Source organism: Drosophila bipectinata, chromosome XR, assembly GCF_030179905.1.
Source record: "Drosophila bipectinata strain 14024-0381.07 chromosome XR, DbipHiC1v2, whole genome shotgun sequence".
NCBI classification, from domain to species: Eukaryota; Metazoa; Arthropoda; class Insecta; order Diptera; family Drosophilidae; genus Drosophila; species Drosophila bipectinata.
In genome coordinates, this window is record NC_091735.1 from 2,156,176 (window position 1) to 2,177,049 (window position 20,874).

A 20,874-nucleotide genomic window follows, 5' to 3' on the forward strand; every position below is an offset into this window, starting at 1 on the left:
GGTTTTTGGTAGAAATACCAACTTTGGTATTTTTGAAGATAGAAGCTTGAGACATTTTTTAGATTTTGTATTGTAATAAATTGGATTATATATTCATATTTCCATAAGGATCGGCCAACTATATCCGATGTTTGCGATATATATCCGGTTTTAGCTGCAAGGGTATATAAACTTCGGCTCCGCCCGAAGTTAGCTTTCCTTTCTTGTTTTTATTCTTATGGTTAATGAAAACCACCTCATGTTAATTTATTTTATAAGAGATTTACATGAATTATAACGTTAACAAAAATTAATTTGAACTAGATCTTTTGTTTGGGCACTGGAAGGAATCTCGCCACCTATGTAGTTTAACAACATTTAGCCACCTCAAATATTGATCTTAGCCAAGGAATTTTTTTTTCATCCCCCTTAAAATGCTTTTTGGGAATCCTTCTCCCAGTCCCTTTGCCATTTGATCTACGACGATTCGCGTGACGACCATGTCCCTACTGAAGGTAAAAGAACCACTCCCACATTCCCTGAGCACGGCTGGAGCCTGTTAGTAGATCGAAGTACCTTCAGGACATGTGCCAAACTGTTACAGAATTATCGCGCCCAACGTGGGGCATGACGCGGCTTAAAGCCTTTAGGGTTATTCGAAAAATATAAATTGCAATGCCCGATTTCGTTTAACCTTTTCTTACCCCGAATAGTATTTTTTTATTTTGTTTATTCAAAGTCAATTCTTTAATTTCTTTTTTTAAATTTGTTTTTTTTTAATTGAGATTTCTTATGATCCTAAGCTGGGAGTGTGTTCCTCTTCAAGGATGGTATTAATACAAACTTCTATAGTATTCTTTTTTTTTGGTATTTTTTTTTTTGAGATTGAGATTGCTCAGGCTTTGCAAGTATGGAGTCTGTTTCTCTCCAATAACAAGCGAAAATCAAGTAGTAATTTTTCATTCCGGTTTTATTTTTATATTTCTACTTGAATTGAGATTTTTTTTGTTTTCGTAAGCTGGAAGCGGATTACTCTTCAAGGAAGAACCTAATTTAAATTTTATTAGAATCTTTTGGTCATTTTTGGATTGAGATGGTACAGCTATTGGGCGAATGGAGCTTTTCCCTCTCCAAATAAGAAATTCGAAATTTATTAAATAATTTTAGTTCCTTGGCTAGAAGGAATAAAATATAATAAAAAGGCTTTTAACTAATGACGCGAGTTCTGAAAAATAATTAACAATTAAAATTTATAAATAATAAATTGATAACGAAAATTGATAATTTACTTTTATCGATCAACATAACCCATACATATATATTTTCATTACGTAACAAAACATCCATTAAAATTAATGGATGAATCCCCTCTAAAATTATAAGGCAAATTTAAATTTTTTTTTTTTTTTTATTTTTTTTTTATTTTAACGTTGCTTTTATTTCTTGAATCTTCTCTTTGCGAGACTAAGAAGAGGTGTATCAAATCTTATATTTTTAACTTAACTAACAGTCATATTGACTGATACGGAGTTAGACGGCCCTAAAAATCGATTGCTGGGTTGGGAGGTCGTTGCGTCTAAGGCGGGATACGCTAGAAACCCGAGTCAATCCCCGAGCGAGAAAATTTGGGTGCGAAGACAGTTTTTCTTTGTATGACTCTTTTTGCTTCTGGATTTCGTCTTTCACTGCGAGGATGCCCAGATCCCGGTGGATGTTTTCGTTGCGAACATACCAAGGTGCCCCTGTGATAGTTCTCAGGATTTTTGATTGTGCGCGCTGTATGATGTCTATGTTGCTGCTGCTCGCGTTCCCCCACAGCTGGGAGCCATACGTCCAGATTGGCTTTAGGACTGAATTGTACAGTAGTAACTTGTAGTCTAGGCACAGTGGCGATCGTGAGTTTATGATCCAGTGGAGGCTGCTGGCTTTCAGTTTTAGATGCATCTTTTTGCATTCGATGTGCTTACGCCAGGTAAGTCGTCTATCAAGGTGAACGCCAAGGTACGTTACGTCGTTAGCTTGAGGGATCTGCATACCGTTTATTAAAAGCGGAGGGCATGTTTGTCTATTAAGAGTAAACGTTATATGTTTACACTTTTGTTCGTTTATTTTAATGCGCCAGTCGGACAGCCACCTTTCCACTATTGTGAGATGATTAGCCAGTTGGGTTGTTGCCTGCGTTGGGCATCTGGAGCGACTAAGGATAGCGGTATCATCGGCGAACGTTGACGTTGTTAGTTGTGCGCTCGTAGGAATATCCGCAGTATACAAAACATATAGACACGGCCCGAGTGCGCTTCCCTGTGGAACTCCAGCTTCGATGGTGTAGTCGCCCGAAGTAGCTGCGTTGCAAATTTAAAGTAACAGTCGTAAATTACGACTCGTAATAATCGTTCAATATCATGGCAATTAGACGAATTCTTGAAAATATCCCTGCATTGTCACAGCCCAGGGAATCTCATACTTGCACCATTTGCAATGAAGCTAATGAGGAAGCAGAATGGACTATAATCACATATAGGCATTAGTTCCATTTGAGGTGTCTCACAACTTGGCTTGAAACCAACTCCACTTGTCCACTGTGCAGAAGAGCATGTAGGGAATCCTGAAGCAGGTGAGGCCCGTCAGTTGATCGATGTAGGGCCATCGACTGGCAATAGTCCGCGTACAGGCACCGTCCCGCGTACACGTCCTCAGACCAGGCAGGGCTCTCGTGATAATCGAGTTGCCACATGAGTGGTTGCATGTTCCAACACCAACTTTGGCAGCGTTACGTACTGAATGCCACAGGCATGAAAATTTTTCGAAGGATTTCGTAACAGAGCTGTCCCGCGAACCAATACTCGACCTTCGCTTAACGAAATTCAATTCATTAACCAGACGGAAGAGGATTTTGAAGGCGACCAGGAATCAAATGAAGTTTTTGCCATTCGTTCGATGGACAAAATCAAATGTTGGAACTGTGACGAATTAGGACACCGTTATCAAGATTGTCTAAAATCACGTCGCATATTTTTTTATGGCTGTGGGTCGATTAACACTTATAAGCCCAATTGTTCGAACTGTCATCCCGGGTCGGAAAACCGATCTCGGAATATTCGCCAAAACCATTAAGCGAATATTCTTTTCAGCTCATTATTCCCAATCATATACGTTAAGAGAAGCTGCTTAACGGCGAAAGTAAGGACAGTTTATGAGCCTCAAGAGTTAAAAGTCGTAGCGCTGAGCGCATTCAAAATTATTTTAGAAACTTTCGGGAGCTAAAGAAAGTCATAATTTCATCACTCTTACACAAGCATAACTTCCCTCTCTTTCACTTCCCTGTCTTTCTTTCAAGCGAACGGTCGTGTTTTTTTTGTGCGCACTGCGTTTATGACAAATATTGGTAAACCGGTGTTTACATACTTTGTGAATTAAATCTTGTGAATCTTAACAATCTTAAAGCCTAAACTGTATCGCTTCGCGAGTGCTGTGGTATATTTGGAGTCGAATTAATAATTTATCTAAATTCAATTCCAAGCATAACTCAGCTCTGCTTCTTCCCCGGCTTATCTCTATTTCTGCATTTCTCTTTTGCTCTATTCAAAGCTCTCGCTTCGGATTCCTATTTGGCACAGTGGTTCAAGGTATTGTGTTTTTTAACTTTTTAAATATTAATTTTTGTTTTATTAAAAAAAAAAATAAATAAATAAAATGGAATTTAAACTTGTCTGTGCCATTAAGTCTTGTAACAAGACAATTTCCACATCCCAGCCTAGCATCCATTGCTGGTTATGTGAAAACGTCGTGCACGCCAAGTGTGCCGGTTTCACTGCATCAGTTTCGGATGCCATTTCCCGTAGGTCTGGGATACATTATTGTTGTCAAAATTGTCGTGCTGTGCAAGGCGAAATGAGGTCGTTCATGAGACAGACCAAAAATGGATTTAAAGAGCTTACAAGGCTTACAAGGTGCCTCACTAACCTAAAAAATAAAAAAAATAAGCTTTTACCTAAATATAAAAAAACCTGCAGTAGTGTTGATTTCTCAAGATACCTACTAGCTCGGTCGAAAGTTCCCGTGCATAACGCGGAATGTTATAGGAATTATATTGACCGCTGCCGGATACAATTTACTCAGGATCCAAAGCAGTTTTATAATTTTGTAAACACTAAGCGTAAACACGTATCTTTTTCATCCCTGCTTACGTTTGAAAATTCCTCTGCGACCTCTGATCAGGCCATTGCCAATTTATTCGCAGAATTTTTTCAAACTTATTCTCCGCCTAATTTGACAGATCAGCCTTACGCATATAACATTCAAGCAGCAAATCTTATTTTCTTTCCGTTTTTTTCTGAGAACAACTTATTATCTGGTCTTTTAAGGGTAAAACCCATTTATTCGCCAGGCCCCGACGGAGTACCAGGCTGTGTGCTAAAATACTGCGCCAGGGCTCTGTGCAAACCTCTTCTAAGACTTTTCAACTTATCTTTGGAAACCTCGATTTTTCCCCTTAAGTGGAAGGAATCATTTATAATTCCCCTACATAAAAAAGGGAAAAAGTCCGAGGCTGCCAACTACAGAGGCATCTCTAAGTTGTCGGCAATTCCAATGTTATTTGAAAAATTAATTACCCCTCATTTGCAACACCTTTGCTCTTCGATTACCACTCCTTGTCAGCATGGCTTTATAAAGGGGAGGTTCTTTTGGATTTTTTTGAAAAAATCGATTTTTTTTTTTAGTAAAATGAAAGTTACATATGTGTAGAATATACGTGCCAAGGGATATTTCGATACGACGCGTATTTCTTGAGCTAGAGCGTTTCAAACATACCCATGATAACAAGAAAGTTATGTAAAGGAAAAGTTTCTAAAAACTTTAAACGCGTTGTTTGGTCATCGAGAGTTTTCGATGCCGTAAATAAAAAATCAGAATTTAATTAATTTCAACGTTATAAAACTTTATTCAGGCCGCATATGAAATTAGGATTTATGTACAATATTTCAAATCCAATTTAGGATGCGAGCGCAGTAATAAGACGAACGAGAGTGGCGCCAACCTTGCAGAATAGGCTGAGCGGATGCTCGCTAACTATAAGCGCCGAAGTAGCGAAGCCGAGCGGCCGAAAGAGAGTCGGCTTGCGACCAGCAAAACATCAGTTACTTATTAATTGTTGTGTTTAAATTAGTTGCTTGCTGCTTGACCCGACATTCTCCCCCCAGTTGGTGTCAGAACATCAAGGTCTGCAGGATTTTCTGAAAGAGACAATAAGGGTCGTGAATTTATAACAGCCCCAATATGGCACAGCAGCGTTCGCAGCTCCTCGAATCCCAGAACTGCAGATCCGACAGCTCGGTAAAAATGGTGCTTGGCGGTTTTAACAGCCGCTTCCCACAGACCACCGAAATGCGGAGATCGAGGAGGAATAAAATGCCATTCGATGGACTCCATAGAGCAAAACTCCAGCAGTGACCGTTGATGCTCTTCGCTTAGAAATAATCGGCGCAGCTCCTTTAGCTCGTTTTTGGCTCCAACAAAGTTGGTTGCGTTGTCAGACCAAATATGTTGAGGACTTCGGCGGGTGCATATAAACCGCTTCAAAGCCTGCAAAAAAGACATTGTGGACAGATCCCTTACAAGCTCCAGGTGGACGGCTTTGGTAGCAAAACAAATGAAAATGCTAATGTAACATTTTACTGGAGCCTTATTACGCACTTCCGGCTTATAATAGAACGGTCCACAAAAATCCACACCAGTGACTCCGAAGACCTGGGAGCCGCTAACTCTTTCCTCCGGGAGATCAGCCATAATGTGCTGCAACAGCCGAGGCTTAGTCCGGAAGCATCGGATGCATTTGTGTAATGCCTTCGTCACGGTTTTTCTCCCCCCAATTGGCCAATATTGGGACCGAATAATTGCCAACAGTGCGCGAGGTCCCGTATGTAAATTTCGCTCATGGAGGTCAACAATTATCGCCCGCGTAACTGGATGGCTTCTTGGAAGTATAATTGGATGCTGACTATCAAAATCCAACGACGAATTTTTTAGCCGACCGTCTATTTAGTCCAAATTTGTCCAAGAAGGGAGAGGATGAGGCAAGGGCACTGGATACCGCTATGTCTTTTCCATTTTGAAGAGCCTTTATTTCCTCCCAAAAATGCACACGTTGCACTAGCCGCAATAACAGCTGTGTTCCAGATTTTATATCGCTAGCCGTAACACCGTTGTGGTGAATTCGTTGAGAAAACTTGTATACGTAAGCGAATACCCTCTGCAGTGCTGGAAACGAATTAGCGTACTTAGAAACCGCTGTTATATCCACGTACGGAGACTGAATGAGCAGGACCCTTGCACGCAACTCCAGGGTTGATCTCTCAGATGGGACCGCGGTTGGCCACGTCTCTTGGGATCCAACGAGAAACGGAGGACCATGAGACCACAGCTTATTCTCAACCAATTCATTGGGAAGAGCACCACGCGACAGGATATCTGCTGGGTTCAAAGAAGTGGGAACATACCGCCACTCCATTTCTCTAGTTAGCTTCTGAATGGTCGAAACTCGATTGGCGACGAAAACATTAAACCGAGAGGGTTCTTCTCGAATCCAAGACAGAGCCACAGCAGAATCGCACCAGCAAAAATACTTTCCAACGTAGACCTTCAACTGCTCTACTTCCGACATAAGTCGAGCCAACAACTCGGCTCCCGATAACTCCAGCTTAGGCACCGTAACAGTCTTTAACGGCGCAACTCGGGACTTCGAACAGAGTAAATAGCTTGCAGATCCTGCGCCCTTGGACACGACATAAACGCATGCCCCATACGCCTCAATGCTGGCATCACAGAATCCATGGACCTCCACCTCGGATTTCGATGTTAGCACCCATCTAGGGAATTCGGCGCGCTGCGTACTACCAAAGCTGCTACAAATCATATTCCAGTCGCAGTGCAGAGCTTGAGGAAGACTTTCATCCCAGGACAACTTCTCACGGCACAGCTTCTGAAGAAAGATCTTTGCCTTTGAAATTACAGGACCAACAAGGCCTAAGGGGTCATAAAGCCGAGCGACTGAAGAAAGCACAATGCGCCTAGTGGGCTTTGAAATTGACTGAATCCCTTCAAAAGAAAATAGCAAGCGGTCAGTTGCAGGATCCCAAGCAAGACCCAGTGTCTTTGTGAAGTTGCTACCATCATCAAACTTTAGGAAAGACTCCCGATCTTCTTTAGGCACCTTATCCAGAACGTCAGCAACATTGGAGCACCACTTCCGTAACCGAAAATGGCCTTTGGCAAGGATCGCGGATGTTTGCTGCATTATGCTAATAGCTTCATCTATAGAGTCGCCTCCGGAAAGCAGATCATCCACATAAAAGTCGCGACGCAGAATTTCGGCCCCCTTTGGAAACATTATTTGCTCATCATCTGCCAACTGATGCATTGTCCGAACTGCTAAAAATGAGGCAGGCTTCGTTCCGTAGGTGACCGTGTCCAGCTTAAAAACCTGTAACTCATCCTGGGTGGAATCCCGCCAAAGAATACACTGAAGATAGCTGTCCTCAGGAAAAACCCTGACGCAACGATACATTTTACAAATATCTCCAGTAATGGCCACCCGATGGCATCGGAACCTTAACAGAATATGCAGTAACTTTGGCTGAATAACTGGGCCAGACATCAACACGTCATTCAATGAATACCCAGAAGTTGTGACAGCAGATCCATCAAAGACAACCCTGAGCTTGGTTGTTGAACTGTCCTCCTTTAAAACACAATGGTGTGGAAGAAAGTATTGGCCAGTGACGCTCGCATCAGAAGGGACTGGAGACATGTGACCCAACTCCAGATACTCCTTTATGAAGGCAGCATATTGCTCCTTTAATTGAGGACGGCGACAGAGCTTCCTTACGAGGGAAAGAAATCGTCGAACGGCTTGGGGGTACGACTCTCCCAGCAGCTTAGAGCCACATTTTAACGGAAGCCGCACAGCGTAAGCGCCGGAATCCAGCCGAGCAACATGTTGCACGAAATGCGCATCGCAATCTAGCTCTTCCTTCGTCCGCTTCACAATAGGCTCGGAGCAGTCTTCGATTTCCCAAAACCGGCGGAGCAAGGAATCCAGCTGATCATCCAGCATTGTTGCGCTCTCCGGAACATCCTTGTGGGCAGTGGAAACGAGTGATCTTCTCTGGACCTGTGAACCGCCTCCACACACGACCCATCCAAGTTGAGTTTTCTGCAGCAATGGCAGGCCGGCTGAGAGCTTAATTTGCCCAACACACAACAGCTCATAAAACAGACTGGCTCCGATAAGAAGGTCGATGCGCTGTGGGCGGAAAAATTCAGGATCAGCCAAAGAAAGATTGCCAGGAATATTCCAGCTGGAGACATCCAAACTGAAGCTAGGCTGCAGGTCCGTGATATTGGCAGCGATGACGGCGTTAACCAGGGCCGAGTACTCGGAACAGTGGGAACGTAGGAGAACATCAACAGCGAATCCATCTGTCGCAAAGCCGGCATCTCCAATACCAGACACCGCCATGAATGATTTGTACCTCCGGAGCTGCAGCTGACTTGCCAACCGGGAAGTGATCACGTGCACCTGAGATCCAGAATCCAACAAAGCTCGGCATGGAACAAGGGATCCAGCGCGACTACGAACAAAAATGTTCGCTGTAGCAAGCAACGATATATCGCCGCTGTGACCTTGAGCAACTAGTGCATTAGCAGTGGACGGCGAAAAGGCTGCAGGCTCGGCGACCTCGGCTATGGCTGACGTGGGAGGACCAACCAAAGTCTGGCCGCTAGATGCCGGCGGCTCCAGGAAATGCAGCAGGCTGTGATGCCTCCTTCCACAACTGCGACAACTAGCAGCGAGGCACTCACGCATGTGATGGCCCGTTTGCAGACACTTCCGACAAAGACCGAGTCGCCTGGCCTCACCAAGGCGAATCTCAGGGGGCATTGATAGAAATCGGGGGCATGCAGACATTATATGGGACCATCCACCGCATAGAGCACAGGTAGAGGGAAGCGAATTAGTAACAATAAAGGATGATCTACCATTATTTGCACCTCGACGCCTTCCCACATGAGCGCCCGGGGCGTATCCAGCCATGGCCACGTCCATAGCCTCCAGCGTCCTACACCGCTGCTCCAAAAATTCGGCCATCGACTCCCAAGTAGGGATGGCGTCTGAACCTGAGGAGTTTTGACTCTCCTCCCATTTGGCCTGGGTAGCTGGGTCCAACCTTTGAAGCAGAACTTGGACGATGATGCAGCTGGCGATCTGAACTGAAGTACCCAAATTCTTTAAGGCTCGCATATGGGCATTAAATTTGTCCGAAAGACTTCGAAGCGCTGCTATTGAGCCACTTTCCAACAGACTGAGGCCCAGAATCTCGTTCACGTGTGCCTGAAATATTAAGCGACGGTTATTAAATCGTTTCTCCAATAAATTCAGCGCAACATCATAGTTCTCGTCGGAGACTTCCAAGGAACGCACTGCTTCGAAAGCGGACTCCCGAAGGCAAGATCGCAACCTTTGCAACTTTTCCACCTTACTAATACGAGGATTGCTGCCGACGATGGTAGAGAAGATCGAGTAAAATTCAGCCCATTCCGAGTATCCACCGCTGAACGTAGGGAGCGGCAAAGGAGGCAGCACGTGAAAACTTTGACCTAAACCTGGGTCAGCCTGCATGGTGGACATTCCGTTGGAAAGGGTGGAGTGGGCAGCAATTCGAGATGAGCGAAGGGTCGTCTCGTGCTCAATTTCCGCCTGCATCGTCGCTACGAGCTCCGAAACAGTCCATCGAAGGTCACTGCTGATCTGCCAAAATGTCCAAATCCTCAAGCTCCCCGTGGATGGCCTTGAAGTCGCTGAACATGGTGGCTATCTGACCATGTCGCACGTGTAGCATGGCATCGTCCACCTTGGCAATAGGCTGAAGAGCTCCTTGGATCCTCTGTAAGTCCTGGAAAATACCCAGGGTCTTGCACTTTAAAATTGCACTCCGGGTTGGAGTGGGTGCTCCTGTGACGGCGCCGCTGGAGTTCATGATTTATTATATTGAGTTCCGAACAACCGAAATAAATTTTATTTGCTCGCGGCGAACACGATCTGTCCCACTGTGCGCTCAGAACCGTAGCGGAATTGTGGAATGTATATATATATGAAGCTATGTGCGAGCGAATGCACTTGCGTTGTGGATTGTATGTTTGTATGAAGTCTATGCGCGGGCGAATGCACTTGCGTTGTGGATCGTAAATATGTATGTGTGCTTGTGAACTAACGTTATGTTTATGCCTGTATGTATGTATAATATAATAATATATTATAATTTGTTTATTATTGTAAATAAACTTATTAGAGACGTATGATAATTCGATAATGATAATTTCACATTACACTGTTTACAAAATTGTTTAGTTTTTGTTTTAGCAATTTGTTTATGTGTATATTAACGATCACGTCGGGGTTCACCAATGTTTGGTCATCGAGAGTTTTCGATGCCGTAAATAAAAAATCAGAATTTAATTAATTTCAACGTTATAAAACTTTATTCAGGCCGCATATTTTTTTTTTTTTTTTTTTTTTTTTTTTTTTTCGCGGTCTTTTAGAATTTGGAAATGGCTTGTGCATCAATAAGAGCATCAGCTAGCATTCCTATATTCATCATAAAGCTTAGAGGCCCAGACGACCGAGGGGCGCTCAAGAAACGATTTGTTAGAGTATATTAAGTTATTTGTTAATTATTAAGCTAAGAGGAGTTAGTAAGGAAATTTAAAATTCTATATTTTAAATTAGAGGGACAGGAAAGAGATGTAATAGAGTAGAGACCATTGTAGTTCGAACATAATACCCTAAAAGGGTCATGCAGTGCATATGTCGAACTACAACGGCTAAGGAACAGAGGACTAAAGTTTCGAGTCCTTCTATTAGGAATGTTGAAATTTAAGCGTGTTAGTAAATGCTGGCTATCTACATCCCCGTTGATAAGGTTATGCAGAAAAACTACACCGAGCATTGTCCTACGATTTGTTAAGCTAGGTAAGTTTATAAGTAAAAGTCTGCTACTGTAGGATGGAAGCTGAAGATTTGCATCCCAGTATAGACCTCTAAGTGCAAATATTAAAAAGTTCTTTTGTACGGATTCTATGCGGTCCTTATGTACTCCATATTGGGGACTCCAGACACATGAACCGTACTCTAGTATCAGACGGACCAAAGAAATGAATAAAGTTTTGGTTATATAGGGGTCATTAAATTCTTTTGACCACCTTTTAATAAAACCAAGGACTCCTTTAGCCTTATTAACCATTAAGGAAATATGGTCGGCAAATTTAAGTTTTATGTCTAATAGGATGCCGAGATCATTAACCTGGGTTAATTTTTCTAAGGCAATCCCATTAATGGAATACGTAGCTTGCAGAGGGCAAGAACGATAAAAAGACATATGCTTGCATTTTGATCCATTAAGTATTAGATCATTAGCCAAACACCATTTTTGAAAGTTATCAAGGTCAGACTGAAGATTGCATTGGGCAGAGATGGATTTATACTGAAGACAAAGCTTTACATCATCTGCATACATAAGAACTAGAGAGTTCGTTAAAGCAGGGGGCAAGTCGTTTATAAAAAGCGTAAATAATAACGGGCCAAGATGACTTCCTTGAGGGACGCCGGATGTAGCACGGACCAGACGGGACTGTATGTTTTTAAATAAGACTCTTTGTGTCCTTCCATCTAGGTAGCTGGAGATCCACGTTAAGAGGTCTTTAGGAAAACCCAGCATATTCAGTTTACTCAACAAAAGTGAGTGATTAACTGAATCAAATGCTTTGCTGAAGTCTGTGTAAATTACATCGGTTTGATATCCCTTACAAAAGCCGTCTATGACAAAGGATGTCAACTCCAATAAGTTTGTGGTGGTGGAGCGACGCTTAATAAAGCCATGCTGACAAGGAGTGATGATCGAAGAGCAAAGGTGTTGCAAATGAGGGGTAATTAATTTTTCAAATAACTTTGGAATTGCCGACAACTTAGAGATGCCTCTGTAGTTGGCAGCCTCGGACTTTTTCCCCTTTTTATGTAGGGGAATTATAAATGATTCCTTCCACTTAAGGGGAAAAATCGCGGTTTCCAAAGATAAGTTGAAAAGTCTTAGAAGAGGTTTGCACAGAGCCCTGGCGCAGTATTTTAGCACACAGCCTGGTACTCCGTCGGGGCCTGGCGAATAAATGGGTTTTACCCTTAAAAGACCAGATAATAAGTTGTTCTCAGAAAAAGACGGACAGAAAATAAGATTTGCTGCTTGAATGTTATATGCATAAGGCTGATCAGTCAATTTAGGAGGAGAATAAGTTGTTTGAAAAAATTCTGCGAATAGATCGGCAATGGCCTGATCCGAAGTCGCAGAGGAATTTTCAAACATAAGCAGAGGTGAAAAAGATACGTGTTTACGCTTAGTGTTTACAAAATTATAAAACTGCTTTGGATCCTGAGTAAATTGAATCCGGCAGCGGTCAATATAATTCCTATAACATTCAGCGTTATGCACGGTAAAATTCGACCGAGCTAGTAGGTATCTTGAGAAATCAACACTACTGCAGGTTTTTTTATATTTAAGTAAAAGCTTATTTTTTTTATTTTTTAGGTTAGTGAGGGACCTTGTATACCAAGGAGGATTTGTTGAAGCGGACGGATGTTTCCAAGGCACACATTAGTCAAAAAATGTATTTAAAGTAAAATAAAATTTTTCTAAAGTGACATTAAGATCAGTGCACGCCAGAATATCAGACCAGTCAAATGTATCGATAAGGCTATTAAGTTTTTGAAAATCAGCTTTACGGAAACAGCGAATCTTATTTACCACGCTGGGAGACATCTGATCGATACCAGGAGTGGTTTCGATTGAGACCTCCAGCGTGGGGTGATATGGATCCTCTGGGGCTGAAAGGGGAAAAGCTCTGGAGAGAGCGGTACCATCCGGATCAGATACAAAACATAAGTCTAAGAGCCGACCTAGCGAATTTCTAACATGATTGATCTGACCTAGGGACATGTCAAACATGCCCGCGGTGAAGTCATGGTAAGTTATAAGTAACAAAGATGGTGAGTTATCGACGTTGGACCACTTTAATTCTGGGATATTAAAGTCGCCCACCGCTACGAGTTGGTCACGATCCGTCATAAGATTAGAGACGTATCGAATAGCGGACAAATGCTGCCAATATGTGGGCGGTTCAGACATAGGAGGTATATATGAACATGTAATGTATAAAGCTTTCACGGACATAGTGATTTTAACGCAAATAAATTCTATGTCACCAAACTCTTGGGATTTCACCTCTTCAGAAGCAAAAGTAGAGTCTACCGAAATGAGGACTCCACCTCCTCTTCGCTGAGATCGATCCCGTCTAAAAGTGGTGTACTTACTTGGAAAAACTTCGGAGCTAAAGATCTCCGGATTTAACCAAGTTTCTGTAAATGCTATTATATGGGATGCAAAGAAAGAACTATCAGAATATAGCTTGGGGAGTTTGCTACGTAGCCCCCTAGTATTCTGATAGGTGATAAATATTCTGATAAATTAGGATTTATGTACAATATTTCAAATCCAATTTAGGATGCGAGCGCAGTAATAAGACGAACGAGAGTGGCGCCAACCTTGCAGAATAGGCTGAGCGGATGCTCGCTAACTATAAGCGCCGAAGTAGCGAAGCCGAGCGGCCGAAAGAGAGTCGGCTTGCGACCAGCAAAACATCAGTTACTTATTAATTGTTGTGTTTAAATTAGTTGCTTGCTGCTTGACCCGACACGCGTTTTTCTCGGAACCATGTTTTTAAACCTCTTGTCGCGCACAGGGCTCGTTCTATTGATCCGATTTCCTTCATTCAAAAAATGTTTAAGAGTACATACTTTTTTGTATGCCTTATACCTAAAATTGGCATAAAAAATTGTTTATTTATAATTTTTAAACGAGATCAAAGTAAAAAAAAATAAAAAAAAATGTCAAGTTTTTTTTTAAACGTCCATGAAATTGGTTTATTTTTACCAAAATTAATTGTCGTTAGGTATAAGGCATAGGAAATTCCATCAATTTTAATAAATTATATACATTTCTAATTAAAGTTTACTACCAGCGGCCCTACACTCGACAAAGCAGAAAAATAGAGGTCTACAAGATCCGCCATTTTGAAGCCGCCATTTTGAATTTCCTGAATATTGAATATTTTTTTTACTCGTTAATAAACAACGAATCAAAAGTTCAAAAGCATAAGTTCGTATGTCTTTTCATTTTCCCGCAATCCATTCTCAAAGTTTGCTTAATTTTCGGAAAAATCCAAAAGAACCTCCCCTTAAGCGTCGCTCCACCACCACAAACTTATTGGAGTTGACATCCTTTGTCATAGATGGCTTTTGTAAGGGATATCAAACCGATGTAATTTACACAGACTTCAACAAAGCATTTGATTCAGTTAATCACTCACTCTTGTTGAGTAAACTGTATATGCTGGGTTTTCCTAAAGACCTCTTTACGTGGATCTCCAGCTACCTAGATGTAAGCAATTCCAAAGTTATTTGAAAAATTAATTACCCCTCATTTGCAACACCTTTGCTCTTCGATTATCACTCCTTGTCAGCATGGCTTTATTAAGCGTCGCTCCACCACCACAAATTTACTGGAGTTGACATCCTTTGTCATAGATGGCTTTTGTAAGGGATATCAAACCGATGTAATTTACACAGACTTCAGCAAAGCATTTGATTCAGTTAATCACTCACTCTTGTTGAGTAAATTGAATATGCTGGGTTTTCCTAAAGACCTCTTAACGTGGATCTCCAGCTACCTAGATGGAAGGACACAAAGAGTCTTATTTAAAAACATACGGTCCCGTCTGGTCCGTGCTACATCCGGCGTCCCTCAAGGAAGTCATCTTGGCCCGTTATTATTTACGCTTTTTATAAACGACTTGCCCCCTGCTTTAACGACCTCTCGTGTTCTTATGTATGCAGATGATGTAAAGCTTTGTCTTCAGTACAAATCCATCTCTGCCCAATGCAGTCTTCAGTCTGACCTTGATAACTTTCAAAAATGGTGTTTGGCTAATGATCTAATACTTAATGGATCAAAATGCAAGCATATGGCTTTTTATCATTCTTGCCCTCTGCAAGCTACGTATTCCATTAATGGGATTGCCTTAGAAAAATTAACCCAGGTTAATGATCTCGGCATCCTATTAGACATCGAACTTAAATTTGCCGACCATATTTCCTTAATGGTTAATAAGGCTAAAGGAGTCCTTGGTTTTATTAAAAGGTGGTCAAAAGAATTTAATGACCCCTATATAACCAAAACTTTATTCATTTCTTTGGTCCGTCCTATACTGGAGTACGGTTCATGTGTCTGGAGTCCCCAATATGGAGTACATAAGGACCGCATAGAATCCGTACAAAAGAACTTTTTAATATTTGCACTTAGAGGTCTATACTGGGATGCAAATTTTCAGCTTCCATCCTACAGTAGCAGACTTTTACTTATAAACTTACCTAGCTAACAAAACGTAGGACAATGCTCGGTGTAGTCTTTCTGCATAACCTTATTAACGGGGATGTAGATAGCCAGCAATTACTAACACGCTTAAATTTTAACATTCCTAATAGAAGGACTCGAAACTTTGGTCCTCTGTTCCTTAGCCGTTGTAGTTCGACATATGCACTGCATGACCCTTTTAGGGTATTATGTTTGAATTACAATGGTCTCTACTCTATAAAATCTCTTTCCTGTCCCTCAAATTTAAAATATAGAATTTTAAATTTCCTTACTAACTCCTCTTAGCTTAACAAATTTCAAATAGCTTAATATGTACTAACAAATCGTTTCTCGAGCGCCCCTCGGTCGTCTGGGCCTCTAAGCTTTATGATGAATACAGGAATGCTAGCTGATGCTCTTATTGATGCACAAGCCATTTCCAAATTCTGAAAGACCGCGAAAAAAATAAATAAAAACAACGACATTCGTCCCTTTTCACAAATACAAATATTAAGTCAACCATATTTTGCTCTGTTGGATAGCGGAGCCAACAAAAGTGTAATAGGTGGTGCTTTAGCAAAACGCATACGCAGAATACGCAGGCAAATGCAGAATATCGCTGGAGTGGTCACCGTATCATTGACGTTTAACACCAGACATGACAACATATAGTTTCTAATAGTACTGTCAATAAATCAGGATGTTATTTGCGGAATGGATTTCTGGAAGAAATTCGGAATTTCAGTATCTTTAGTGGGAAATATAAGTGAGATAAACCAAACGGAAGGGGAAACAGAAAAAGACAAAATTCACCTTTTTCTTTCGGAGAAAAAAATCGGCAATCGGTTTAAAAATCGGTTTAAAATCGGTAATAAATTCTTTTCCTTTGAGGTGGACGGGTTAGGAAAAAATTCTCTAGTAGAACATTCTATCGACACAGGGGAGGCCAAACCTATCAAACAGAGATATTATGCGTTGTCTCCTGCCAGGCAAAAACTTTTATGTGAAGAAATTGATAGAATGATTGCGCAAGATGTAATTGAAGAAGCACCTTCATCAGCGTGGTCATCACCAGTAACGCTGTTAGTAAAACCAAACAAGGTTCGATTCTGTCTAGACGCAAGGAAACTGAATTCAGTCACCATAAAAGATGCATATATTAGAAGGGTTGTTGAGTCGATTGTTACACGTGCACTTCGAAAATTGATCTCAAAGATGCCTTTTGGCAAATCGACAATCCCATTTTGATTGTCCAATGCGCCACATACTCTTTGTCGTCTAATGGATATGGTGGTTCCATATAGTTCTATTTTCAACATTTGAGGATCATATGAAACACTTTGCCGAAGTAGCTGTCCAACTTCGAAAGGCGGGGTTGACTAAAAATGTCGCGAAAAGTCAATTTGGCTTGAAAAAAGTACAGTACTTTGGTTTTATAGTAGGAGAAGGAACGTTGCAAACCAACTCTAAGAAGGTTAGAGCAGTAGCCGAATTTCCCAGTACTCAGAAACAGCTAAGGCGGTTTTTGGGAATGACTGGTTGGTACCAGCGGTTCTTATTCCAATACTCAACCGAAATATTTCCACTAACGGAGCTCTTAGAAAAGAAGGCTTTCAAATGGAATGAGCAAGCTCAATCTGCATTTGAAGAAATTAAAAAGCGACTATGTTCAGCACCTCTATTAATGCACCCCAATTATGAAAAGCCTTTCATTGTCCAATGTGACGCATCTTTTCATGGAGTGGGAGCGGTACTTGCTCAGACAGATGAGAACAACATAGAAAGAGCAATTTCCAACATGTCAAAAAAATTGAACAAGGCTCAGCGTAATTATACCGTAACCGAAATAGAGTGTTTGGCTGTTGTTTTGGCAAATTTGAAGTTTCGAATGTCGAAGGGCATCCTTTCAAAATTGTTACTGATCATGCCAGTTTACGGTGGTTAATGAACCAGACCGATCTTAGTGGTAGATTGGCCCGATGGGCACTCAAATTACAACGATACACCTTTAAAATTGAAAATTGAAGGGGATCGCAGAATATAGTTCCCGATGCGCTTTCTCGTTTTTTCGAAGAAGCGGATGTGGTAAATGCTATTGAGTTAGTGCTTTCACCAACAATTGATTTAACATCAAGTGCCTTTCAATCCGAGGAATACAAAGCACTAAAAGACAAGTTTATAGAAGCCGGATTACGCGATTTCCAGGTTATCGACAACTTTCTTTACCATCGAAATTGCTTTTCCACTACTGAAAATAGAGATGGGTGAACGACCAAATCACAAATCATCAGTGAACGACCTTTTCAAAGACTGTATATAGATTTTATAGGACCTTTTCCACGATCGAAAAAAGGCAATATAGGTATTTTCATCATTCTTGAGTTTACTTTTCTCAAGCCAGTTCGGAAGTTTTCGTCCCAGATTATTATCGACTTCTTAAGGGACGAGATCTTTGCGTGCTTCGGAGTTCCCGAATCCATTGTAAGTGACAATGGATCGGAATTCAAAAGTCATGAGTTTGCAGCATTTCTTACTAAGTATGGTATTAAGCATATATGCACTGCGTCGTACGCCCCTCAAGCTAATGCCGCTGAACGAGTTAATCGCTCCATTAACGCAGCGCTTCGAACCTATGTAGTCATAATCAAAGAGAGTGGGATATCATCCTGCCCAGTATAAACTGCGGGATGAGAAACTCCATACATCAATCAGTCGAAGCTGATCCTTACCGTATTGTGTTTGGTCAGTACATGATAACGCATGAAAAGGATTACACGTTGCTAAAGAAGTAAGATCTGTCAAATAGTGGAGCAGGACATATAGATAAAGAAGACGAATTTACAAACATTCGTGCTGATATTGGGAAATACTTAAAAAGGGCGTTCTCGAAGAAAAGAAGGACTTACAATCTGAGAGAAAGAACAAAATCGTTTAAAATAGGGGAAGAGGTTATTAAGGTTATAGCACAAATTTCGATCTCTCTATTTCTAAAAACACAAAGGTTATTGCATTTCCGATCAATCAGTTATATGATAGCTATAGGATATTGTCGGTCGATCCCGTCTGTCCCGTCTTATATACATACTTAAAACTGAGAGACTAGTTCGCGTAGAAACAGACAGATAGACCGATAGATGGACAGACAGTACGACATGCTCATATCAACTCAAGAGGTGATCCTGATCACGAATATATACCTGCTCATATCAACTAAGAAGGTGATCCTGATCAAGAATATATATACTTTATAGGGTGGAGATGTCTGCTTCACTGCTTCACTGCGTTGGACACGTTTGGACAAAATTATATTACCCTCTGCAAGGTATAAAAACGCAGGGCGCAGAAAATAACAGCCATTCGCTCAAGAAGAAGGAAGAGAAGTGCTTAGAATAAATGTTAAAAATGTATATATTTACCTCCAAATATACCACTGCCACGCCAAGCGATACGGATTTTTTATATGTATCTTAAAAAAAATTAATTTAATAATTGATCTTGCACCAAATTGATTTGACCCTCCCTATTATGTATATAAGGGATTATAATGCGAAGATGAAGATACAGATAAAACATATACACATAAGAAGTTTAATAGGTAAGAATAAAAAACAAAAAAGGAAGCTAACTTCGGGCGGAGCCGAAGTTGATATACCCTTGCAGTTCAAGCCGGATATGTATCGCAAAAAATCGGCTATTGTTGGCCGATGCTTATGAGAATATGATAATATAACCCAATTTATTATAAAACAAAATCTAAAAAAAGTCCCAAACTTCTATCTTCAAAAATACCAAAGTTGGTATTTCTACCAAAAACCATTTTCGATCGTTCAGTTATATGGCAGCAATAAGACATAGTCGGCCGATCGTTATGAAATTTGGTGGGTCGGATTAACTGACCAAAAATATAATCTGTACTAAGTTCCAGCTTTCTATCTTCAAAAACACGTTCAAAAAGTTGGGCTATTTCCGATCGTTCAGTTATATGGCAGCTATAGGATATAGGGCCGTTCCGACTTATATACTGCGTGCAAAGGAAAAAAGGGCGTGTGCAAAGTTTCAAGTCGATAGCTTTAAAACTGAGAGACTAGTTCGCGTAGAAACAGACAAACGGACAGACAGACGGACATGCTTATATCAACTCAGGAGGTGATCCTGATCAAGAATTCATATACTTTATAGGGTCGGAGATGTCTCCTTCACTGCGTTGCACACTTTTGCCCAAAATTATAATACCCTCTGCAAGGGTATAAAAATGGATGGCTGAAGGGATACGAACGAGACTCACCTGGCATCAAAAATAATAATCCTAGTCCATAGGCTAGCATAATGACTCCATCAGTTGTGGCAATAGAAAAAGCGTGTATTTGAATCGAGCTCATTGTTAACTATCATATGAGACAATTTTATATCCCAACGTTTATCGTAATATTGATTAAGTATTTTTAGCCTTTTGATCGTTACCAATGTTAGATGGATATAAACAATGATTTTGGTATCGAAGCAGGAACCGCACGTGCGTTTCCCTCCATTCTTATATGCACCTTGTCATATATTTTACTCACTTATGTCGAAATTTTTTGAATTAAAAAATGTTATGTAAGGAACATTTCATATTTTATTTAGTTTCATTTTTTGACTATTCTTAAGCATTATTTTACTATGCCGTCCTTATTCGGTGCTTATATTATTTTTAATAGTCATTAACGTTATAGTATGAAGTAAGAAACAATGATTACATTTTTTTATCGGAATCTGTAACAAATGATGTTTAAGTATTAAATAAATAATTGTTAGTTTTTTCTTTCAAATAACTCAAATTAAATATAGGAAGCTCAACTTCATAAAAATTTTCAATTGTTCCTTTTTTTCAACCGTTTCAAGTTTAACAAGAGAGGAAAGCTAACTTCGGGCGGAGCCGATGTTGATATACCCTTGCAGTTAAAACCGGAATATAGAATAGAATCTGTATTAAATTTCAGCTTTCTATCTTCAAAAACACGAAAGTTGGGTCATTTCCGATCGTTCAGTTATATGGCAGCTATAGGATATAGTCGGCCGATCCTTACGAAATTTGGCATGTCGTAATGTTTTGCCAAAAATAGCTCTCATGTCAAATTTGAACTCTCTAACTTTAAAAACACCAAAGTTATACCATTTCCGATCAATCAGTTATATGGCAGCTATAAGATATAGTCGGCCGATTCCGGCCGTTTCGACTTATATACTGCGTGCAAAGGAAAGAAGGGTGTGTGCAAAGTTTCAAGTCGATAGCTTTCAAACTGAGAGACTAGTTCGCGTAGAAACACAGACAGACAGACAGACGAACATGCTCATATCAACTCAGAAGGTGATCCTGATCAAGAATATATAAACTTTATAG

General features: G+C 40.7%; 1 protein-coding gene across 1 annotated transcript in view; it reads right to left on the reverse strand.

Annotated features, from left to right (window-relative positions):
* nAChRalpha7 (nicotinic Acetylcholine Receptor alpha7) overlaps positions 1–19,834 on the reverse strand; it is a 1,067,155-nt gene extending 1,047,321 nt beyond the window's left edge. Inside the window, exon 1 of the mRNA XM_070283181.1 lies at positions 19,780–19,834. Coding sequence (XP_070139282.1) covers positions 19,780–19,819 — 40 coding nt within the window. The 5' untranslated portion in view covers positions 19,820–19,834. The remainder of the gene's footprint in view (positions 1–19,779) is intronic.
* Between the last annotated feature and the right edge of the window lie 1,040 nt (positions 19,835–20,874).